The sequence below is a fragment of the Aedes albopictus genome, chromosome 2 (genome assembly GCF_035046485.1).
Source record: "Aedes albopictus strain Foshan chromosome 2, AalbF5, whole genome shotgun sequence".
Classification (NCBI taxonomy): Eukaryota; Metazoa; Arthropoda; class Insecta; order Diptera; family Culicidae; genus Aedes; species Aedes albopictus.
Genome location: NC_085137.1, coordinates 490,675,508 through 490,702,295, shown reverse-complemented (window position 1 = coordinate 490,702,295; position 26,788 = coordinate 490,675,508). Strand labels below are relative to the sequence as shown.

The window sequence follows — 26,788 nt, the reverse complement described above, 5'->3', positions numbered from 1 at the left end:
GAATAGCTGAGCCCTAAAATAAATCCTGAAAGAATCTCTGATAAATCTCTATTAGTCATCCCGAAGGAAGACAAGAGAAATCCTTGAAGGACTTTCAGAAGGGATCCTTGACCAAGTTACAATTGGATGCCTTATTCGCTTTCAAGAGGTTGCGCGATCCACCATAAAACCAAGATGATTTAATTTAGGGGTTTATAACCTTTTTGAATCTACTTGACTTAAATATGTTACTTGGGTGAAGATATTTCAGAAGGTATCCCGGAAGGAACTTCTGCTGAAATTACTGAAGGAACTCCGGAGTAAACAAAGTAAAAATCAACAAAAATGCTGTGTGAATGTAGTATTTTTTGAATAGGCCGATTTTGATGTGTAATTTGATCCGTTAGCTTTGTTTTTGTTTTCATCGTGAAAAAAAAAAAGTTTGCATACACGCTCCCTCGAAAATTTTCCGTTTGACGAAAAGTTTTCACCTACTGGAGCGGGAATCGAACCCACACTTCGAGGCTTACGAAAGACGACTGACGCCCCTAATCGCACGGCCACGTGCAATGCAATGGGACCGGAAATTCCATACAAATTTCAACAAATTTATGTTAGACCAGTTTATAATTGGCCTCCTTAGATTGCTCTAAAATGCTAAAGGCACAATCTGTAACTATTAATTGAACCCATGGTGTACAACATTTAAAAGGTGATAGGGTATTGGTGTCCTTATTAAGCATGTGCCTCCTATTTTCATCCTACGAAAAACAAAGGATTGACGCGCTGTTTGGTTTGTTTCTTATTTTTGTATTTTTTGTTAGAAGTGAGCACCCATGAAAACAAAAAGAACGGAATCAATCGGTGCCGTAATCGCTTGTTTTCGAATAGGATGAATATGGGAGCGTGAGATTACTCATGGCACTCATACCCTACATTATGGAAATCTGACAGTTTCATATGACATAATTTAAATCGTTCATAGACGTGAACAAAATGATCTAGTACTCCACATCATTTTGATCAAGGTAAAAGGACAAGAAGAACGACGTCACATGTTTACGTCCAAAATTGATGTTTGCATGATGGTAACAACTAGCCTGCCTTGTGATTTTTATGTCGTGAACTGAACCAATGAATCTCTCAGTTACGGGAGATCCCTCGAACTGGGTATCAGTGTAGGCTTTCTACTGGGTATGCTATGCTGAGGGCATACGCGAACAATATTTACAGTGTACGGTCATCTGACTAAAGCCTAGTTTCGAGTTCAAAAGAAATCGTTCAAGAACTTTTTGACCGATTCCTGGAAGGAATTGTCTACAGTGGGTGCCATTTGAACTGTAATTTCTTCGCAACTGCGTACTGCGATTGAAAAAAAACTGGTTTTGTGAGCGATTCAGGCAAGGAATTCCCCCTGTATCTAGATAGGCTGCAAAATTCTTTCTGATCTGCAAACGTCTTGAAATCCCGCTTCAACCGTGCATCAGAACTTATGACGCACAAATCTCAAGAAGCCAGTTTCAAACACCAGTGCATTTCATTATTCTGTTCTTGCTCACTTGTAATACGCCTAAAATAAGAAAATCAAGTGCGCTGGTTTTGTTTAGGAAGAGATTTGTGTGAAATTGTGAGTAAGTCTCAAATTGTGGCGGCCCTTTTGGGTTTCTAACAAGTCTGTGCTTAAGGCTATTGCAGAAAATTACTGAAAGATTTACTTCAATAGAAAACGTAGGATTGTATTGATAAACTGATCTATTGTAGGATTGAGATTTGATTAAGTTAATTGGACTTTACATCTTTTGTGGGTATCGGGGTGGGGAGTTCGCAAGCTGTCATGTACCTACAGGTACTACTGCTTCTTCTTGTTGACGATCTATGGGGGTCCCAAGAGCGCTTACTGATGCTACTGACAGGATAGAGCTTCAGACGAACAGATAGATAACTATAGTGTTGCCGTGGGGGGTTTCGTGTCATAACTGCAAGTTAGGAGTTTCCCTGAATGACCTTGTCGAGACGGGGAAAGCTTCTTGATGTAGAAGGGATTTTCCCGAGCTACGATTCTCCTTAACGTTTCAGAACGCGCGCTGTTGTAAAAAGTACAACACTACCAAAAAACCTCGCTCGTCGTGTACAGCGCGAGCGCAGTGCAGTTTCGACTACTTGATGGCACGCGTCCTGAAAAGTTAAGGCCGGTATGATCTGAGGTACTTTGTGCTCCTTCAAGTTTAGGACGTAGCCTATGCTAGACAGATTAAAACACAACTCCTTCTTTCGTGGACATTATCGACTGGACTGAATATGTGGAACAGTAGCAGATGACAGTTGGAGTTTTCGTCTGAAATACTACTTCGAATAGAACCCACTGTGCAACACGCGAAATTGAGCGAACGACATTCATTAAATCCAGTTGCCGGGGAGCTTGTTAGAGAGTTTTAATTTGAGGTTTAACCTCCAGAGATTTTGGCGGAAGCTACATCATATGTGCACACAGCACAGAATAGACTGCGGAAACCAAGCTGTAATCAAAAGTGGAACGTATCGCGGTAAATCTGATTTAATATCCAGCCAAATCCAGCTTTCAACACTTGGGACCATCTGGCAAAATAACACGCGCTTTCGTGCACGCTGGTACCGCATCGCGCATCGCCTGTCTGGATGCAATAAAACCAGTCGAAAATGGTGCGAAAAGTATCAAATGTTAAAAAAAAACAACATCCCAACGAGAAGCAGACCGTTATGGCTTGTCGTACGCCCAAACATTTCACAACATGACACAGCGCACAGCACAGCAGCGTGGAACCGAGCAAAACAATGAAAATACGCCAGAACCATAATGTGCTTAATCCCCAGGCGGGTTTTAAACCGAAAAACCGTAATACACAATACGACAGCCAGAGAATGGTGGCGAATTTTCCGCCTAGAACAACCCGCTGAACCCGCTTATCTCATAACGTGGCGTGGGTATGGCAGATGACGACAGCGAGGCAGCCTCTTTAGCGAAAAAAGAACGAAATATCTTGATTTATCTACCTGATAGGGATGTTCACTAACAGGCGAAAATTTCATTGACTTTTTGGGGAAACCGAATGTCTTTGTGCTTGCCACATGATACGCAAATGCCAAAATGATCATTTGGCATACACAGCTCACATTCAGTAATGGGAAATGTCACGCAATGTCATGACATTTGTCAGCTTCACCATTTTTTTTTTTGTAAATTTCCGTCCGTATACAAAACAAACGGTTTTTTTATGTACTTTTGTACAAAAAGGACCCTAATGGTATTTCAATTATTTAATGATTTGATTAAATATATTTGACTAAAAAAACACCAATAAAATGTCAATGACACCATAGCTTTTCTGTACAACGAACTATAGGCGAAAGACAAACAAGAACAAATAGAAAAAAAGAACACTGACTTGGCCCAACTGTGGCGGTGAAGGCTGAACTGGGTTGACTGTGGAATACCACAAGCCCGTTTCCCGGAGTTCGGATTGGAGTTGTATGGGACCCCGCGGACTATTCCCTGCTGCCGTTGCCCGTTACAACGCGTTCGTTTATCCCACCATGTCTTGGGTGTCTTGCTTGTCGTCATTCCACGACAGCCTCCTCAACGTATTATTGTCATCGTGGCAGGCATCTCTTCTGAGTCATGCCGTGGTGGTCGCTTCGCCGCCGCAGTTGACGTCGTTAGCGTCACCGCATTCTTTGTTGAAAGAAATTGATAATGACATTCATGACGGAAAATGTAATAATTGCGCAATTTCGGTTTTGTGGTATGGGGCCGTCCATATACCACGTGGACAGCTTGGAGGGGGGAGGGGGTTCACGAAAAGTCCACGCTTGTCCACGGAGAGGGGGGTGGGGGTTCGTCAAATGTCCACGTGGACAACATTTACATAAAAATTAGGAAACAAAAACCTATAAACGAAACACATTTTGTCGCATTATTGATGAGATTCTCTTCAACAATTCTTTCATACATTTTATTTTATTATACATTGTCCTTTAGTTGTAAGTTACTTCTTCAAGAAAAAAAATCATGGTATTTATTTACAGACTAATTTGTTTTAAGTTATCAGAATTTCTAATTACTTAGTTTTCTTCCTCAAGGAATATTCTGGAGATTCAAAATGGAGTGTAGACCATACAAATGTTGGTGTTTCAGTCAGAAAATTTTCATTGAAGTTATGTATGTTTCATATCTATTTTTTTAACTACTTCAAAGTTTCAAAATACATGTAGGGATTTGCAAAAACTTTTTTTGTAGGTTCCTTCAAAATTTAAGATGTTTCTAATGGAAATTAAAGTCTAAACCTCAGCAATACAATTTAGTTGCTGTAAATCTTGTTTTTGGTAAGAATCTAAGAAATATAATCTAATCATAAAAAAAACCTAAGATTTAAAATTACCTTATCTCAACAAAACAATCAAACAATCATAGATTGAACAAATATTCTAAAAATCACCGTCTTCAACCAGAGGCTGTACAGACTGAACATTGAACAATCACTAACATTAGGCGATGGACATCACACAAAACTCACTTAGTGAATAATTTTCCGTTTGACGAAAAATTTTCACCACCTGGAGCGGGAATCGAACCCACACTCTCACAAACATTAAGCTGTATTAGAAACAATGTTGAAAACTTGTAGGTACCTATTTTATGCTTCTTGTTTGTATTCTATGTAAAGCTATAGAATATTTGTATTTTATAAAGTTTTCAATTATATTTAGGACATTGTTTACGAAGAAAAAAAACAATATTAAAAAAAAACTTTTCAAAATCACTTTTTCCATTTATTTTATAAATATAAAAAAAACTTTTATTTTTAGATGTCCACGTGGACATTAGGGGAGGGGGGTAGGGGTCAATGAAAAGTCCACGCTTGTCCATGGGGAGGGGGGAGGGGGTCAAAAACCATGAATTTCCTGTCCACGTGGTATATGGACGGCCCCTATTGGGCTCTCGTGGAGTTGGGCAAATTGTCAAAATTATGTGAAATGGGGTTTACATATTTGCTGTTATTCTAAGCTGTTATGTGTTAAGGCGAATGTGAGCATGAAAGACAGATAATATCAATTTAGATATCGAAAAAGTTTATTTTTTTGTCAAGTTTGTAAAATTTTGGCTAAACAACTATTAGTATTTGTTATTGAAACATTTATTTCTAAAAACCATACCTTCCTATCTAGGAGCGTCGTCACCTTCTTGAAAAGTCGATTCATTCTTCTCTCCAAACACTTTTGACAGGTTTTAAATGTTTCCACCATTCAAGAGTATCGCAATCAAGCTAGCTGTCCGACTTTCTATCACAGTTGTTGTTTTTGTTTTCGTTGCTATAATCCGCCCGTACGCCCACACCATGTGTTTATCCCCGCACCATATGCGCTACTATGTAAATACCGTAATATTCAAATTTACGCGTCGGTATCGGATAAACAGTAGCTGAAAACACTGACGACACGCCTCCGCACACCAATGAGAGTATATTACAGGTGAGGAAGAAGAAGAGATGGCTATGTATTAGTAAGCAAAGAAAAATGTAAACACAAATAGTGACGTCACTATTTGACACGCGTTCTTATGGGAGCTCGCTTTGCTTGTAGTAGTGACATGTTTTACACCAGACACGGATCTCACGCACACGAAGTATCTTCTTCCTCACCTCTATTAGACTCTCATTGTCCGCACACTTCGCACTTCGCACACCACCACCATTCAGCAATGATAACAATCAACACCGGCAACACTGGTGTTTCCTTGGCAGCAGAATCCGCACGACGCCACCGCTGCTGTAAGTATTCGCGGTCGTCTGGATCTGGGACATCTCACAACCGGCCGGTTTCAGCAGCTTTTAGAATGGCGACGAAGCTAATTGGCACTGGAAGAGCCGCGGTTCACCGGCATATAAATAACATACACAAAACACGATCACCACTCAGAGGCCGTAAAATATGGCTGCCGGTGCATTTTCCATTCGCTGGCTGGCTGGTTGGCCTCAAATTCACTGCGGGCGCATAAATAAACAAACACACTATCATATAGGGTAAGGTGTTCCAGATGTGGACATGGTTGGTTCCTTGTTTGGACATTTTCTGTAAGATGCAGTGGTATGGAAGTGTAAATCGTTACATTACTTAGTTAACCGTAAAAATGTGCAAAATTACAGCTTGATTGGTGAAGCTCGTTTCTATTTATGTCAATTTCTCGATTTTACTTAAGCCAACCAAGCCAAGATAATCACGGGAATATTCTCACGAGCGAGCGTGAGGTGGTCGAGAGGTGGCGGCAGCATTACGATGAGCAGCTCAATGGCGACGTTGCAAGTACCGAAGGTGGCGTGGTAACAGATCTAGGAGTATGTGCACAGGACGAAAGACTTCCGGCCCCTGACCTCCAAGAGATTGAGGAGAAGGAGGAATGGATGGAAGGTATCTTGTGTCCCATCTACAAAAAAGGGCGACAAGTTGGATTGCGGGAACTACCGCGCGATCACACTACTGAGCGCTGCCTACAAGATACTCTCCCAAATTTTATGCCGCCGTCTATCACCGATTGCAAGAGAGTTCGTGGGGTAATATCAGGCTGGATTTATGGGTGAACGCGCTACCACGCCATCCGCCAGGTGTTGCAGATATGCCGCGAATACAACGTGCCCACACATCACTTGTTCATCGATTTCAAATCGGCGTATGATACAATCGATCGAGAACAGCTATGACAGATTATGCACGAATACGGATTCCCGGATAAACTGATACGATTGATCAAGGCGACGATGGGTCGAGTGATGTGCGTAGTTCGAGTATCAGGGACACTCTCGAGTCCCTTCTAATCTCGCAGAGGGTTACGGCAAGGTGATGGGCTTTCGTGCTTGCTGTTCAACATTGCTTTAGAGGGTGTAATTAGGAGAGCGGGGATAAACACGAGTGGAACGATTTTCACGAAGTCCATTCAGCTGCTTGGTTTCGCTGATAATATTTTTATTATAGTTCGCCAATTTGAGACGATGGCGGAAACGTACATCCGACTAAAGAGTGAAGTCAGGATAATCGGATCAGTCATTAATGTGTCGAAGACAAAGTACATGATAGCAAAGGGTTCCAGGGAGGAATCAGCGCGCCTGTCACCCCGAATTTATACCGACGGTGATGAAATCGTGGTGGTTGAAGAATTTGTGTACTTGGGCTCACTGGTGACCGCTAACAACGACACCAGGAGCAAAATTCAGAGGCGCATTGTGGCAGGAAATAGTGCTTACTTTGGACTCCGCAGGACTCTACGATCGAATAAAGTTTGCCGTAACACGAAATTAGCTATCTACAAAACGCTGATTAGACTGGTAGTCCTCTATGGGCACGAAACATGGACTCTACAAGCAGAGGACCAACGCGAACTTGGAGTTTTCGAACGAAAAGTGTTGCGTACCATCTACGGCGGAGTGCAGATGGAAGACGGAACTTGGAGAAGGCGAATGAAAACCACGAGCTGCATCAGCTGCTAAGAGAACCAACCATCGAAGTTTGGAAAAATTGAAAGAGTTTGAAGTTCAGACAGTTGTAAGAAAAGTAAAAACCTTGTCAAGTTCAAGGAAAAGTGAAGTAGAGTGAAAGTGGAAAATACGATAGGCGAAAAAGACTTCAGGCATCTAATGCCCTTTCAATATCCCAGAACCTCGCCGATTTTAGTTTAAGAACCCCGTGAAGTGCCCTACGACGCCCGTGAGTCCGTGAGCAATTCTGGCAAAGGACGAAGACCGATCCATTACAATATCGGTAGGACTCGGACGAGTAGTGGAAGCACAGAGCGAGTCCCAATAAGCCACTCCCGAAACCTGTGGAGAGCGAGCCGAGGATCCACGCTCGTGCACGAGTCACCGTTGGAGACTACGAAGGAGTAGTGGTGGTAGTGCTAGTTGGAGAAAGGGGTTCCGCAACGTTAAGATAGCTGGTAAGAAAGTGGGAGAGGAAGTGTCAGGAAAAGCAAGAAGAAAGTGTAGTGTGGTAGCTAGAATAAACTGGCGTATAAGGTTTAAATAGAGCTGTGGTTTACCTTCATTTTGCGCGAGAATTACCTGCCTGCGAGTAATTGAGCGGTGAACGTGCCGACCCTGAGGCCATTGTGTCGGGGAGCCTCTGTGGTACTTCCGACTGACCTATCCAATACGTACACCACTCAGATTTTAGCCTGACCGGTATGGTATGCACCAATTTGAGTAACCAAATCCATTTTCTTTACTTTTTTGGCAAGTTTTTTCCGAAAATCGCCACCTTAAGCATTTTTAAAGACAAGGTGTTAATAGTGGGCCACTCAGCGAGAATTACTTATAGTTAGACGGTTTCTGAATTGGCACAACTGAAAAAACCGTAATCCGGGATCAAATTGGTCACTTTAAAACAAATTTAGCAGATAACATATTTGTTACTGCCGCTATACGCATAATTGTCCCATGTTATATGGGATTTCCATATAACATGGGACAATCGGGCATAGAACGGCAGTGTAGCAATTCAAACATTGGCAAAACAATTTGTGTAAAACCAGTACAGAGTAGATCTCTATGAATCAATGTGACAGAATTTTGCTCAACAAATTCAAATTTATAGTTACATAACTTCTAAATCCAAAAATTTAAAATGTTACTTTGGAGCGAAATTGATCAGCATACAATTGAACATCGGTTAGAATAAAAAATTGCCTTCTCCACTTAATATTGATCTTCTGAATACGAATGACGCATCGAAACTCTTACAACTAATGAATTCGACATATTTAGCTGTTTGCAAATTGAAATTTTGAAAATGATCGCCTGAAGGTATGTAATTTGCTTTGAAGTACACTATTCAACTACATTAAACCACTTTTTCAACTAAAACTGAAGCTTTTTAAACTGATTGATATCCAGAATAGCTACATTACATCAGCTTTCACAAAAATGTGAACACAGCGGTTTCAGCTATGTAAGAAACACATTGAAGAACCTTTGAAAAAGTAATACACGACTTCTAAAAACTGAAAAGTTCACACTCATCTGTAGACATTTCTAGACAATATGTGAAAAGGGCGGAACGCAAGATGAGGTAAAAATGTTATTATCATAATGACTTGCACACATTACTAATATGAAATTACAATTAAGTCCGTGAATGGTCAATTACACCCTGCTGATCAATTTGACCCCGGTTTACGGTACTGTAAACCGGGGTAACATTGATCAAAATTTTCGATTTTCTTATTAATTCCCTTGTTTAGGCAAACGTTATATTAAAAAGGTGTTTTCACTTCAAGGGTCATAACTTTTTCAATTATCAACCGTTTTTCAATCTTTTTTTTTATGAATTTCTCAAAAAATCAATTACAAAAAAACTTGTAGAAGATTAAATGTTTCCAAAGTCACATAAAATATGAGTTTTTAAAGATTTAATTTATATTTTTTTTTTCATTTTGCCCAAAAAATAATTTTAGGGCCCGTTAACTGTTTATTCGCTTGACCAATTGTTCAAAAACACGTATTTTACAAGAAAAATGAGAGTGTTGGCAAAGTTTGAATTGTTTTTATGCTTAATTTCAGGCTTTAAGTGAAAAAAACTATTCTAAATAATCGTATGGAAGCCTTAAACTTCAACTTTTGGAGTGTTCTAAATGCTAGATTTTTTTTTTGGATAAAAGTCTTCCACTGTGTTCCACTTTCCTAAAAATGATGCTTAGTATCTGGTTTGAAATAAAAACTTGCAGAAAACCGTCCTAAACTCCGGTTTAACATAAAGAAAATCATGTTTTAAGGCATGTTTTGGCAGTTTATGGTGAAAATTATCATAAAAATGAATACTTTTATCAATAGTAGTTTCAAAACAAAGACGGGCAATTGAAATATTTGCAAAAGCACGCTTAAAGATTTGAAATTGGTCAAGTGGTTAAAAAGTTGTCGGATCCCAAAGTTAACTTTGTTTTGTAAAAAGAAGAAAAAAATAAATTAGGGTCGAGGACCATTTGGGCAGGAGGACCTGTTTTGGGCACTTGCTGTTGTAACTCAGTCAATTTTCAACAAATAAACTTGATTTTTGGCAAACGGCGTACAGTATCTAGCCTTGTACAAAAAATGAAGTCTATAGGACAGATCGGTAAAGTACTAGATTAGTAGTAATGAGCTAAATTTTAGTATGGTAAGAAGGTCAATTCTTCGTTTCTGCACTGAAATGGTGCATAAAGCATGGGTTTTAGGATTCCTTGCCTAATTTGATGTTGTTTGAGCAAAACTTTGGACAACAGTGTTGTTGCTTTTTTTTTTCATTTCTTGCAACATAAACAACATAGTTATCCAAAGTTTTGCTCAAACAGCATCAAATACGGCAACGAATCATAATACCCACGCTTTTTATACCATTTCATTGCAGAAACAGAGAACTGACCTTTTCACCGTATTAAAATTCAGCTCATTACTACAAATCTAGTGCCGTGATTTCGGGTGAAATTGATCGACGCGAGATGCTTTTTTATTTGCCAAAAAATAATGCTTTAAACCTAAAATTAGATGGGGAAAAACACCATCATCTGACCCAAGGGTTATTGAATGATGAGTTATCGAATTTTACAGCAAATTTATTAAATATTTCTATGAAAAATTTAACATTTTCTCACACAATGTGTTTTGCGATTGTGTGAGACACCTTCAAACTTCCATTGCCATAAAGGTATCGCACATACTATAAACATTCGAATCATTTTTTCTAGCTCTAAAGTCATCACTAAACCCGATATTGTAATCAAAACGTGCATAAACATTACCATTTATGCAGAAAATTGAATTTTTGGAAACTAAAAGCATATTTTCCAAAAGCATTGCATACTTTCAGGCGTTTTCGCGAAGTTAATCAATAATTATCAAAACTTCAAACCTGAATAATAAAACATTTAGTGAACTTGTAAGAGTTTTGCGATCCTTTTTGCATTCTGGGATCTCAAATTCAATTAGAAAAATTAAGTTGAGCTCTAACAAAGCCTCTTCACTGGCTGATCAATTTCACCCTGAAAGCAAAATTATTGATTTTTATTTCAAATAATATTTATTAGACTAAAATGATATGCTGTAACAGATTCAACCTCGTAAGCTGGTGAACTCCATCGTAGTACTTGTTTTAAAGCATTGAGTTTGATATAATCGACAACTGTTTAAAAATTGAACGCTTAAAACTGTGAAAAGTGATCAATTTCACCCGAAATCACGGTACTACACCGAACGTGCCCCATTGGATAAAAACTAACTGAGTTACAGCAGCAAGTGCCCAAAATGGTCCTCCTGCCCAAATGGTCCCAGACCCTAAATCTTGGAAAACTCATATTTTGCGTGACTTTAATTTAATGCTCTACTAAATTATTCGAAATTAATTTTTGTGAGAGATTTATAGAAAATTCAATATTTTTCGGTTGGAAATTGGAAAAGCTATGGCAATCGAAGTGAAAATACCTTTTTATTACTCGAAAATTCAACAATGAGGCGATTGCTTCACCTCTGAATCTCAATATTTTTGGCAAAGGAAATTTCTTGATAAAATTAATAAAAGGAATTATTGAGTAATTTATCTTCTACAAACACAGATTTCAGCAATTTGAAAAACTTTCCGTTAGACGATTTTAAGAATTTCGTTTAAAAAGAAGAACTTCCAGAAGAAATTCAGGGGAACCTTCAAATGTAGAGATATTTTGAAAATTTGTAAAGACCGTTGACTTCCCGAGTCTACACAGTAAAACCGCTCAGCACTAAAATGTGTAAGCCCAACTCATAAGTGCATAATTTCCAGACCACACAAAAATGTGTTACAGTTACATATTCTCAAAAACAGCTCGTACACTCGTCTAGATGCGAAATGTCGATATTTTTTTTTTGTTCTCCGAGGTCACTAGTAAACCTAGCTAGATTGCTGTACAATTTTTTTTTGCGAATTTAACGATTTTGCGGACACAGGAGCTTGTGAATGTGCAAGGGTTACACATTTTGAGTGTAGTCTGGAAATTATGCGCTTTAGTGCTGAGCGGCGTTAGCGTGTATGTTTACAGATAGGCCCTTAGGAATTACCAAATTTTAGACTGAATGATATTTCAGGGCTACCCGACTAGATGGACATTACAAAATTATAACAAGCTGTGTTATTTTGTTACAATAAATTTTTATAACAAGGATTGTTATAAAACATGTACCGTTAGTAGTTAAAATAACAAAAATTCTAACAAAGTTCCCCCAAGAAAAGAACAAAAATGTAATAACTCTTGTTATGATCATAACAAAAATATTACAAAACTTGTTCCATGAAATATGATAGAATTTAACAAAATTATAACAAATTGTGTTATAATTCTTTGGCAACCTTTTAGGGTAAAAACTAAATTTTATACTCATTTTTTGGGTAAATATTTTTAAGTGTGTTATTCTATTTTTAGAAAAAATAGGTTACATAAAAATAGTGTCCATTACGTTATAAAATTTTCGGGTTCGAACCAAGACACCTATATATCATCGGTAGCAATTCTGACGCCTTTGCCAATGAGGCCATCACAACACTTGAAGAGGGCGGTGATAGAAGCTTTACTGCCCAAGTAACCACTAAGCACTGGCGTAAGCGGTCTAAAGGTCATACAGCAGCTTTTTCGTGTCAATAGGCTCAGTAGGAAATTTTCAAATGCTCTCAGGCATTATAAATAGTAAGCACTGAAATAAGCCGTATATTAGTATATGACGCTATGCCATAGTGCTTGTAAACCCAGTGTCTATCACTACTGATCGGGATTGATCACCGTGGAATTTTACTAATTTATGTGGGTTGGCTCTTTTCGGTGACATAAGAACACTAAGTCACCGATGTCACCGAAAAGAGCCAACCCACATAAATTAGCCAGTGTCTATCAGCCGAATAAGAAGCCTGACAGTGCTGTTAAAAGGCTTGGCGTGCATGACGTTTATATCAATCAAAGCTGATTTCAAGCAAAACAAAACTGAACCGAAGCAAGACAATAAAATCTGCTCGGAAATTTCGTACGATCGCAACCAAAACTAATCGATGGGCCCCATTTTGATTCCTGTTGTTACGGAATCTCGTCAACCTCCCAAACTTTCCTAGCTGCATCTCCTGCAGATCTCTCTCCACCCTCAATAAAACCATTTTATATATTTCCAATGCGGCCACATTGTGCCCGATTTCAGATCCGAACATCGGATCTTCCGGAACATTCGGATCGAAACATTAATGCTGTCCCAACTTGTTGCCTTCTTTTCCTTAAATACGGTGCTGAGCAAACCGATCTCTTGGTGCATCGATGGAGCAGATGGGAAACGTGACGACATCCACTTAAGACTAACAACCCCGAGGACATCAGATCGAATCTGGATCAGGCCGTAAACATCGAAGAAAAGTAGACTTCGATGGAAAACATCCGGAGAAAAAAAATAAAGAAAGTAAATAACTTTTTTTTTTCTTTTTTCTTGACCCATTTTTGACAACTCTTTCACCAGAGACTCGGTACGCAGATTGAAGCTGGCCGTATATCAGCCAAATATTTCGCCAAAATTGGCTTTTAAGCAGATCTATTATAGGATGTAGTTCTAATGAGCTCTGTTAACATTGCTCTTCATTTGGATATAGAACCAACTTGGTGCCAATTTTTACGGCTTAGTGGTTACTTGGGTGGTTCTACGTATTTTCAGTTTTCTCATTCAAATCCTTGTTTGCCAGACGCACACAAGCGGGGTAGTATGACGTCACATTGAGCTCGTTGACGTATAATAGACTTGATTTGTCGTTAGTGATTTTGTTTTAATCTATCACAATTATATCATGTGCAGATATGATAACAGCTGTAGGTATAATTTAGTTATATTCCACATTTTTTTTTAAATTTTAAGCAATGAAATGGAATCTATCACATAAGGGGTCATCCATTAACTTTATCGTCACTTTTGGAGGAGGCAGGGAGGGTTGAAAATTTCCAATTTTATCGTGACGTACTTAATAGATGCTCCCTAAAGTCGAAGCAAAATAGGTAGAATAAACAAATTCCAAGTTTTAATTATTTAGTTCCACTTTTGCTTTCTCCATGTTCAATAACATTCACTACTTGGTATACTTTTTGGCGAACAGCAGTACTGTTTTGGTATTTATTGTAATCGATCTAATGGTTTCGCGTGTAAAGATACGTCATTTGTGTAAAATTCAACTCAAAAGTATTGGAAGGCATACAAAACGTAGTTCCATGTAACGGAAACATTGTTCGTCCGGTCGCAAATTGCAGCACATGCAATATCCGTCGTTTTATATAGGATGACTTTGGGTATTATCGACAGGATTGTTCTAATCGTCTTGAGGGTTTTATCGGCAAAATTGCCTGAAACATCCCGGTCAACCAGTGAGAGATTTTCGATATCGATTTGTATTGAATCGATAGCGAACAATATCGTCAGATAAAGCACTAGTCCATTTTACGAGCCAATTTTATAAATGAATTTTGACAGGAGGTAGCGTAAAATAACCCGTGAAAATCAATATCACCAACAACATTGTTGTCACTTCGTAAAATGGCTCATAAAGGAAATCCGAATCTGGTTGATAGGGATGCTCACGCAGAAATGACGCATGTTTTTTGAAACAAATATGACGCCGTCCCCAAATTACGCGTCGCTCAAGGGAGAGGGAAAAGTACAACCGAACGTTACGGTCCATACAAAAATTTTAGGACTTTCATATAAAAAAGCGTAACGAAAGACGGGGGGTTGTTAAAACAAGACGAGTTTAGCGTTGCGTTCTAAATGAACAAGTCCACCATCGCAAAACGATCAAGTGCTATAGGAACACCAGAATAGAAGTGATAGTGATACTATAAATTTAATCACAGTATATCCATCCCCATAAATGTATGTTCCCTATGATAGGCCGGTGTGCAACCCTTTCAAGACCGACATTTTTAAGATTAGAAAATCCTTTTTTAACTTGTTGATTTAGTGTCGAGCCTTGAAAAAGATCCTATAAGGGATCGAAACGTCGGCGAAGATTCTATAAAAATCAACGCAACTTGTTGTGACTGATAGCCAGATCCCCAGAGAAATATTGTGTTACGATATTTTGTTATAGGCAATTATTTTGATAAGCATAATGCAACAAATGCTGTTATATATCTGTTTGAATAAATAATACAAGTTTTGTTATAGTTTTGTTTTTAAAATAATAACAAATTTTGTTACAATTTTGTTATGGTTATTCACATATACGAATACTTCCAACAAAGTTATATCAAATTGTGTTATTTCTTATAACGGTTGTAATAATTTTTTTATAATCTTGTTAGGAGCTTCTGGTCGGGTACTGGTTTTCAAATATGACCATTGTGTAAGAATTATGAATTATGAATTCAGTAAAAGATAATCAATATTATGTTTACAGAACTATATTTTCCAATGATGAGTTTCATGTATATTTACATGGGAAACCGTGAACACTGTCATCTATCATCATCTCACGGTACTAAAAATTGTCGCTAATTAAAACATCACTACCCAACTAACATTTTCAGCGCTATAAGCTTCAGTCATTTGCTTTCTGTTGTGTAACCATCGAGTAAAAGCAGTCAACGCTGAATAAAAGGAAAGCTAGTCAAATATAAATCATAAGCTAATACACGACTGCAAAACAAGCACAATCCAGCTACCAAACTTGGTTTTCAGAAATCCATTGCTTGTCACTGGGGCTGCCTTTACTCCACTCTATTCCAACTCCGGGAGATTTCCCGGAAGATGTGTAAACTTGAACACATCGAATAGGAGTCCCCACTAACAAAACAGCTGCTACTATACAGTACAATTTGTTATACTGACAAATCCCCAAACCAGCAGCGCTTTAAAGGCCGTTATGCGATATTATTACAACTAGAAGCTGTAATAAAGAAACTGTTGGTTTACCAACACGGCTTGTCGGATGTAAACATTATTGTCAAAACAAACTTTAAGCGGGATATATAGCTACTACACAAATTCTTTACAGCTATCCATCTCTGTGCTGTGAAATTATTTGGGCTGCTTTTATTGCACTTTAATTCAATGCCGGAAGATTTTCCGGAAGATGTGCAAATCGAGTAAGAGTCCCAGCCACTACAACAGCTGCTGTTATACAGTACGTTTTGTAATGTTTCCAAAACACAAAACAGCAGTGCTTCGTAGCCGTTTAAAGAATACTCTTTCAGCTAGAAGCTGTGAAGAAGAATCTGTTGGCGCAATCACACAGCTTGTTCAATGTAAACATTATTGCGTTTGACGTTTCACAAGCTTTTGCAGCAAGATGTAGTTGGGTAAGGTTTCTTGTGGCACAATTATGAAGCCTTGTCTGGAGTAAAACAAAACGGGCTATTTTCTATGTTTTTATATATAGCAGTGTGGCAGCGAGGACATCATCGGGACCAGTGGATACGGAGATCGGGAGTTCGATTCCAAAGAGCGGCAAGTACTTTAATTATTCAATTTTAAAAGTGATAATTCCAGTTCCACATGTATTGCGTCACGGTATCCATAACCTAATTATATTTAATCGTTTAATTTGGGGATGCCGTATAACTATTATTTAACAACTGCGAAAAGGCTGAAAAAGCGCCTTCTCAAGATGTTATTCAGTTAGTGGCTACATAGGAGCCGAGAAAAGAGCTATGACTTGGTGGCATAGAAGCTTCTCGCGCAGCATATACATGCTGATTAAGTTCGCCAGATTCATTGGTATAGGGCTTGCATAGAAGCTTCCATCTATATGTACAACACAGTAACTCAGTATCAAGCCGTATTGAGGACGCTTTGTTGACGTTTACATTCACAATAAATGTTAGTTGGGTAGTCACTTGTGTGTACTTTATTGTGAGCCTCTGGTTTATGTATTTGGAAATTCATTGGCATTGCTCATGGCAAACACCTATTTACACTGAAGCATAATGTATCGATAGAAATAAGAATTTGCAGTTTTTTCGCACTCAACACAAAGCAACGATAATCATAAACCTCTGAATAAGTACAGAATTCTAAAGTTTTTCATAATTCAACACTTATTACATTGATATAACATAATCCAATATCGAGTTTAAAATTTTCAGATTTAACGATAAACTTTACATCTGTCCAAAACACGGAACCACTACTATGTCCACAACCGGTACACTCACCCTACCTACCCGTTGCGTCGTGGAGTCGATCGAACAAAAATATACTCCCGAAGCACGGAAGCCAGACGACCTGGATCGGGAATTTCGAAATCTTGGCACCGTTTCTTCCCTCAGGAGAAGTGCACTTTCATCGGAGATAACTTTTCACTTGCCACTCGATCACACGGGAGATCTACCGTTCACGTCACCCTTAATCAATCGATCGAAATTTATTTAGATCAAAACACTCGTCCGAAACGCGCGAAAAACATGATACCGACAGAACAAGTACAATCATGGGAAATTTAATGTAATAAAATAGGGACAAAACTACGTACTTGCTGTACGACTATTGTCGCCCGTGGTTGCGTACAAACTGGGCTGTCCATCGGGTTGGGTGTAACGTTTATGGGGCCGCCACCCAGTGCGCCTGCTCCAACGACTTCGACTGATCGTGGTGCCGTTGGTCCCGATGATCCACCACCACTGGACGACGCATGCGTTTTTCCCTCGGACGCCGACGACGAAGACGACGACGTAGTTGGCAGCGCGTCGTCACCGCAGCAAGATGTTTCCGCAAAATAGTCCACCCGAAGGTCCGGAAGTCCAGCGTTGCTCGCGCCGCTGATCTTCGAACGCCCTTTGGACGACGAGCTGTCGTACTTGGATGGCATCATGTCGAACTTGGTAGCGATCTGGTCGAACTTGGACAATCGCTGCGGCGAAATGGCCGGTTTATTGGTGGCAGGTTTTTTCTTGGGCGAGAATGCATCGATTCGATCTTTTTTACCTCGTTTGGACGAGGTTCTGTCCAGTGCGTCCCGTTCCTGTTGGGTTAGATAGGCGTACTGCTGGAAGATCGAGTACTGATCGCTGAAGATCTCCGAGTCCATCATGGCTTTGGAGGGCGATTCGCAGTATTCGTCGCGTTCGTGTTCATAAGGGTATTCTTCCTCGACGGCGAAACATTCACGTTGGATTCGATCGTAGTCGATCGCTTCACGATCGAACGGGAACATGGTCATGTTAGGATCGTTGTAGCTCTGACCCTTACTGTTACTCACAGCAGGCGCCGAGTTCAAGGCCTTTCCACTCTGATGTTGCATGTATCGATCCTTTCGGGACTTGTACGGACTGATCCGCTTGCTTGGAGTCGTGGTTATTTCCGCCACCTTGGATCGATTTTCTTTGTTCCCATCCTTCCCGGGTGACCGGTCGGTTGGCGATATCTTAGGAGGCAGTCGTCGGATCGGGTTGGGCGAGTCATCAAAGTTAAACATCGGTTCGTGGCTGCCGGAAGGTTTCGAAGATCCCGGCACTCGGACACTTTTCGGCGAGTTGGGTGGATCGAACGGGAATCGGGTTGTCGAAGCGACAGGGGCAGTGCGGGGCTTTGGAGAGGTTTTCGGTGATAGGTCCTCCAGTTCCTGGAATGAAATGGAAGAAACGAGAGAGAGAGAGAAAAGAGTTAATGCCATCATCATAGCAGGCCATTAACCGCAAACGGTCCGCAATATACCCTAATATACTGGACAAACACAATCGAGTTAGCTTTGGATCGATGCTGATGGAGGAAAAGCGAGACGGCGAAAGTTGATTTCATTATCATGCGAGAGACGACACGCAATATGTTCATTAACTATGTCCTGGCATGCCTTCGTATGCTTGCTGTACAGGATAAATTGGCGTGATTTATACCACGGACCACGGTGCGGGACGATGTTCGACAATACACGTAATGTGATCTAATGATGTAGACTAATAAAAACAGCGCTTATCTAGGTAACCACAGTCAGCTAAAGTGATGTATCCAACAAACACTGAACACAGTGTAGTCAAGAGTTGTGAAAAATTAATCACCGAGTGGTGTGGAGAGTGGGAAATTTCCAGGGGGATGACGAAGGGCCAGAATCATCTACCCAGCATTCAATGCAACATGGCGTCCAATGTTTATGTTTTGATTGCTTAATTCATGGAAAAAATGCGCTGTAAACATCGACACTGCTTCGCTGCTACACATAATATCGTGCAAAGTGATAAGGAAAGAGAAACAATCATCAAAAACAACGATTTCGTTTGAAATGTGTAATTTCTGAAATAAGCACTAAAAACACACGAGCCACACACCCGAAAATCAGCAGCAAGTTAGGGTAAACCGACCAGAAAGTGGGTACCAAAACGCGCCGTACCAAAAATGATGTTGGGTGAAGCGGCGATGTACCGAGTTTGACAGCCGTGTCACCCCACTGGAAATTTCCTTTCAATGGTTTCTAAAATTTATACAGTGATAGACATTCGTTTAGCCGAAACTAAAAAAATTTCAAAAAAGTGCCAGGAAACTCATACAAAAGATTTTATGATAAAACTTTTTTATCGTAGTGATAGTATATCTAGTACTGTTTTATAAAAATGTGATACATCACACTTACATGTACACTGAAACAAAAACGAGGGTAAAAACCCTTCAAATGTCATTTTTTGCCTAGACATTCGTTTAGCCGAATTGTACAATATTTAGAATTCCATAATAAAAAACTATCAAATTTCGAAAAATATCCACAAAGTCATTTTGTATGGTGATCTGCACTATAGATCGACTTGTAAATCATGAATTAGATCGTTTTTGGAAGTGTCGCCATATTAATTTAGCATGCATCTCATATAAATATGTCATCATATTTTAAATGTTTCTCAATTGAGATTTGATGTAGTTATTTTTATCGGAAGTGTTTCAAAAGAATCTAATGAAAGTTTCATGACCAAAGCAGGTTGAAATTTTGCGAAAAACAACGTTTTTAACAGAAAAAAAATAACACAAACCATCCAAAAATCACGTATTTAAGTATTGTTTTGATGAAATATGATGGTTTCACTTGCATAAATCACAGCATTTACTACTATTACGTCTTCTAATAGCTCCCAATATCTTTTAGACTGTATTCTGGCTGAAATAATATACATTGGACGGCTCATATTTCGAGAAATGGCACCGAAAGTATTCAAATTTCTAGCATGAACTACTTGTTTCATAATTAAGACATTCTTTTCAAATAAATCATGTTAAAAATGAATGTGGTTCACAACTAAGACTCATTTATAATATATTTCTTCAGATTGAATGAAATAAGCCAATTATTTAACCAAATCTTGCATTTTTGTATGAGCATCTGCTTTTGAATAAACAGGGTACACAAAATCTGACACTTCTTGCAGTTCTTCTTTCACTTTGCAGTCTTCTAACTCATTTAGTAATGATAGTATCAAACAGGTGTACTCCACAGGCATTAGGGCACGTATTTATTTCAATGCAGTACTATTTATTTTAGCTTTTATCAATCCCATTTTAAAGTTTAACCAACCAAAAACCAATATACTTATTTTTTCATGACATTTTATGCAATAATTTAAACATTTCTGACAATAATTCTGTGCCATATTTTCAAAACTGCTAATCTAGCTTACGTTTGAGTGTTTACAGAAATCAGTTTTCTTAAATAAATTTGTTTATCGTCGCTTCTCCTTATCGGGACATTTTTTTTTATAATATTTCTCTGAATTTCACAAATAAATAAACTTTTAAGGTCAAATATCTTGCTAATACGTCATAAACTAAATGCCTTGGAGTATATTCTCGAAATATACTCACGAAATTGCAAAAAATCTATTGAAAACCAATTTTTCATTTACCTCGGCTAAACGAATGTCTAGGCAAAAAAGGAAATTTGAAGGGTTTTTACCCTCGGTTTTGTTTCAGTGTATATGTAAGTTTAATGTATCACATTTTTATAAAACTGTACTAGATATACTATTCAGTGCTGTCATGCTAAAATCAGAGCTGGTTACCCAAGTTTTCAAAATAGCTGCGCCTCTTATGATGCTACGCCCCCCATATAAATAATTCAAGCATTGCGCTCAATTGAACTATTTTACTGCTCCCAAAATAACGCAAACAAGACAATTTTCCCGCTCACAAAAAAGTGTTAGTCTTGGATGTTAAAATTGCGCTCATCTTATGCCAAAAAAGGATAATAGATTTTTCAGTTCCCAAAATATAAAGTGGCTATCTCAGATTCGAAAACAGCTCTCATCGTAAATCAATAACAATGTGAAAATTCCTTCGCTTTTCAATGAGCTGCGATCTCAGTCGTAGAAATTCCCTCAAAATATATCATTAACAATGTAATATATGAAATTACGGATTTATATGATTTTGTTTGGACAAGTTTAATCATATTTGAAAAATAATAGTGTAATAGTTTTCAATTTATCAAATTTGTTGGTCAGAAAAAAATACATATCATAATTCAAAGATAAGTGGTGTAATAGCTGGAAACTTCATAAAATTAAAAAAAAACTAGTGGTGATATCAGATGAAAAACTTGCACTCATAATATCAAGTAAAATGTGACAAATTTTAATTCAATTTAACTATATTCTATTTATACTAGAAAATTGCTCTCATCGCAAATTGATAAAAATGTGAGAATGTCTGTCTACCCATTTAAAATAAAGGATTTGCAATCTAAGATGATAAAATATCTTATCTAATTGAAAACATTGAGACAATTTTGAAGTACTTAAACAAAATAAACGAGTTTGAATGTTGAATGAGACCATTGCGCTCTTCATACATTAAAAACAGAACATTAATTTGTCGGCTCCCCAAAATAGAAGCGGCGATCGAGGCGGCGATCTTATATTCATAAAACTTCACTCATCGGATAGCCATATGAAACTTCGTCGCTCTTTACAATAAAAGAGTCGCGTACTTAGTTGGAAAAATGTTGCTGTCATATTAAATAGATAATTCGAAAATTGCGCTCATCAAACATGGAAAAATGTTCGCTCTCCTCATAATATTAAAAAAAAACTGAAAACTGAAACGATTTCTGTTAACTGGCCAAAAGAAAAAAAAAACTTTCGCTAACTTAGAAAAATTTGACCTACCCTAATACGTTAACTACTTTGAATTACCCTAATAAACTAGATGTAACTTGTTTTCCTTTCCAAGTAAACTTACACTACCACAACTATAGACAACCTGTGTAACCCAGTCAGAACAGAAATAAAATGAGTCTAACGCAAACAGTAAAGCTGTTCGGGCGCGTTCTTTCGTTATTTCTCCCCGTCCGAATAATTCCCCGCGAGTTGGAAGTCCGCCATATTCGAAGTCCGCTGCGAAACCCTCGAAGGCCGGTTCCCGAGATTTGGTCGGTTGTGAGCTGTGACCGGGACCGGAAAAAATTCTGGATTTTACATGGTCCTTCGGCTCGGATTTTCGGTTCGGTCGTTTTCCCGGTATGCAAAAGTGCAAATCCGTCCGACTCGTGTTACTGTGAAATTACGCCAAGGATTGGCTGACACCGACAAGGTGTAGTGAAATTGAATCCTCCACATAAAATTGTGCGAGAAACGGTGAAAAAAGTGCGAAAGTGGCTAAAAATCGACGAAATTCGGTCGATATCCGAAATTGCGCAGTGAAATTTCTCGAAGCGCCACCGAAAGAAAAGAGAAGTTCAAGGGCGGCCATCTTGTGCCGAGAAATTTCCACGAGATTCAGCCAGGTTTCAGAGTGTGTGAGTGAAGGAGATCCAACTTGGATCACGAAGTACAGTGCCAGTGTATTGTGGGGAAAGAACGCAGAGAAGATACGGCACTTGTGAGTGTCTTTAGTGGTGGCTACCCCGACCACTGCGGCTGAGTGGTACAGGCCATCCAAGTGAGAAGAGCCGTTCAGTTGTTGGTGTGTATTCCCCACGCAGACCGAGGATTATTTGCTGTGTGCGTCGGCGAGAGCAGAGCAAAGAGCGAACTGCCGTTCGTTTGCTCGCGTTTCATTTTCCACGCTGTTCCCGAGAATTCTCTGCCAGCCAGCCACAACAGGGATCGACTGCTGCTGCCGTCATTGAGTGAGTACCTACGCTGCTTCTTTATCATTGCACACGACTCGCGTCGTGGTTCGTTAACCCGTGCCGTTGTCGTCGGCGTCGGTGAGGTACGACTGTTCGTCGTCTCGTTTAGTCGGTTCGGTTGGTCGAGCCTATTGCTGGCACGGAAAGAAATTCGTTTCGTTTCGACTATCGCGTTGAGTCACCGTAAAGACAATAGCGCCAGTCACACGGTGCATATATTGATCAATAGTTGGCCGTTTTATGGATGCTTTGAATGTATAATATTGTTCAAAAATAGATTGACATCAATCATTCAACTTTTCCCCTATCTTCCGTTTGATCAACCACACAGCAATATTTCCCCTCCATAGCGCTTTTTTCTTCAATTTTCTCTACAATATTTCCCCACCTTCAAAATTGTTACATCAATCCTCTCGAATATTGTTCAAACCATGGGTCAAATTATTCCATGGATCAATTGATTGGTTCAATATTTCCCCTCCAGATCAACCTATCATTCTTTCAATGCAGCAGTGCGTGAACGAGAGCGTCATCATTGCAGAGCATTCTGCCGTGTTGCCGTATTTTTTTTAAATTTAAATAAACAGCTATTGAAATGTATTATACAAAAAAACTGAATTCAAATGTAATCATCGAACAAAAAAAAAACAATTTATGCAGAAGTAATGTAGTAAATTTATGCAAAGTTTATGTAAAGTAATTTATACAGAGGTAAATGTAATGAACCCAACTATTACAATGCATTAGTGATAATAAACAGTTCACAACATTTTTTGTGTAATCTTCTAACTCGGTTCGTGTCCCACCGAACTTTGCTAAAAATTACTGGTGCACTGGCGGTCTCTAACACCAGTTAATTAATAATTTGCACATCATGGTGGTAACATGCTTAGCTGCGTTACCTATAAATTAGAAATACCCCCTTCTGACATATAACACCCTTCAGTAGTAATTTTGTGTAATGTCGAAATATAAAGGTAATTCAGCAAGACGGCACTGCCGGACGCATTGATTCAATAAAAGGCTTTGCTTTGCTAGCTGTGCACGTATGATAAGCATGCACGGATACTTGTTTTTTTTTCTCTTTATGCATTAACTTCTCTCATACTGCCGGGAGATTTTCTCTCTGCTCGAGCCTCGGCTTGATCTATCTCTCTGGAAAGGGGTATTTGTCGAAGATATTGGATTGATACTTGGTTTGATCCTCGTGATTTCATCAATAATCCTTGAGAAAGAAATAATTGATGGAATGGTGGAATAAAGGAAACAAGAAAGCGCTGCCAAATAAACATTTTCAAGCACAAGTTGCGCATCGTAAATTTTCATTAGATTATTTAGGAATAATGTTTAATATTTAATATTGGTTCATTATTAGGGACAATGGAAATTCGCGATTTCGCGGAAGCCGCGAATTCCGCGAAATTGGCCTTTGGCCGCGAAATATGAGAAATCCCGCGAAATTACGCGAAAATGGACAAAATTGTGAAAATATCTTTAAAATATCCATCAATTTCAACTTTCTAAACCTAAATTGACTGGTATATTTTGACAATGAAAAGTTATACACAATTATGTATAGCGTAATACAAGTTTACTGTATTTTCAATATATGCTTCTTTTCTAATTTTTCATCAAATTTGTTCCTTTTTCGATAAATTCCTCAAAAGACCTCTAAACACCAAATGAATTATTTATTTGGCATGCAAAATCAGAGTTTTCTGCAGCAAAACGATCAAACATATGGGACCGCGACAGTGCCGCGAAATTTACAATAGTACTCCGCGAAATTTAAGAAATTTTGCCGCGAATTTCCATTGTCCCTATTCATTATGTTTTATATCACATCTTTAATTCCCACTAACGTATATGCGATTTTCTAGTGCCTTTAGTATAAAATGCTAGAAAACTCAGTATATTTTCGACAGCTTTGTTCTTTTCGTCATGGGGTGTTATCTAAAGTCTGATAAACTGAAAGTTGGCGTCACATCTTTGCCAATCAAACTGTTTACAACTAAGTTTCAAGATATTTGGACGACAAAAAACTCTTATGGCAAAGAGAGAAGCACTGCCAATAATACACAAAGTCACTCTCAAGGCATATAATTTAATCATACACAGCAAAAATTAATTAAATTTCAACGAGCTGTAATCTGAACGAAATGTAAATGTACACGAGTTGAAACTTCTGTTCGATTGAATTTTATATTGAAATCAATGCACAAGTCTGGAGCATGTATTTCAATCTAAATTTACATTTTTATTTATTTGATTTCCAGTCATTGTAAAAATAAATCGATATACCCATATTTTTCAGCGAACAAAACTTGAATTTTACATGAACTAGTACACATCAGTCAAGTCAAAAGCAGTCATGGCGGAATAATAAAAACCCCGACTGGACTATCTTTCGTTTGTGAGCCGCATATTTCACTTCCCGGCCAAATTAATTTCCAAAATTAGTGAAGTTCTATCGTTTGTACTAGTGAACCGAAAACTTGAGGTAAGAAGAATCAGCGTTTTTCAGTTGTAAATGTCTATCAAGAGTTTTATCCCATCTACCCACAGCCGAAAGCGGCAAAACCACGTTGGTTTGTATGCAATCTAGTTCCTGGTGGCAGCAGTAATTGAGCGTCATTATTGGAAGTGCCCAGCGACCTGGACAAGAGAAGAAATTCAACTGCTTCGGAAATATTAAGTGTGCCGCAGGATATCAATTCACAACACCTCTAGTCAGAGAATAAAAGATATATTTGAAACTAATCCTGAATCTTACGCTGTTGTGTGTTTATTTACTGCTGCCAGTGATACCCGGGAGGGGAATGCATTTTCAATGGGAACGGTGGGAATAAAAAGAAACAAGCAAAGCAAGACGCCGTCGTCGGTGCGCGTGCTGTGGTTCGTGTAAAACTCAATAACGTTTAATTTTACACAAATCGCTTTCCTTTCCAAGTCGTGTAAATTTAAAGCTCTATTGAATTTTGCATTTATTTTCATGCTCCAAATATGTGCATGAAAATAAACTGAAAATTACATTTTTATTTTAACTGTGTAGCTCAGTAATCAATCTAGCTATAGATAAACCTGTTAATAACGGATAAAGCAAACATTTTCAATTATAGCCGAAACAAACAAATCAATATGGCAATAACCTCTTATCAGCCTTTGTTTTCCAAACCTCTACTGCTTTAAATATTTACTATGACATTAGCAAAAATCAAAACTTGTTCGAACCTAACTATTATTTATTTATTTATTTATTTTTAACTTTAAATTTTGTAAGAGGGAAAAGCCCCTTTGAGTGATTTCCAAATTTACATGTTGAAGTTCGAACCTAACTGTTAATACTTATTGTTTAAGCTCCATTTTGTATGAAGTATTTTGGTTCACCGGTAGAAGTTCATAACTTGTGTTAGAAATTAAAAAAAAACATCAACCTTCTCAAGAAATTAGGAAAAATAGCATGATGAATTAGTAAATAGATCCACTATTTTCCAATTCATCATACTTATCCGAGAGATTGGGTTCAATATATAAGAGTTTATGAATGCTTACAAAAAATCGAATATAACGTGGTAGAGCGATTCCACGAACAAGTGGGAAATTTTTCCAGTTTTTATTTTTTGTATTTTTTGATTTGCATGGAACCTTGCATACAAGTTTTTGGGGAACAAAAACGCCGTTTTGCATACTTGGTTCGCCATTTTTAATCTAGCCTTACTTATGAGAA

At 38.4% G+C, this 26,788-nt stretch overlaps 1 protein-coding gene across 6 annotated transcripts in view; it reads right to left on the bottom strand.

Annotated features, from left to right (window-relative positions):
• LOC109423306 (uncharacterized) overlaps window positions 1-26,788 on the bottom strand; it is a 764,938-nt gene that overhangs the window by 220,223 nt on the left and 517,927 nt on the right. For 4 of the 6 annotated variants that reach the window (XM_029870594.2, XM_062854204.1, XM_062854206.1 and 1 more), the window contains one exon: window positions 17,488-18,576. In XM_029870594.2, the coding sequence (XP_029726454.2) occupies window positions 17,488-18,576 (1,089 nt within the window). Of the gene's footprint in view, window positions 1-5,169; window positions 5,460-17,487; window positions 18,577-18,668; window positions 18,821-26,788 lie in introns of those variants that run through there. The other 2 variants (XM_062854207.1, XM_029870597.2) reach the window with 2 other exon arrangements.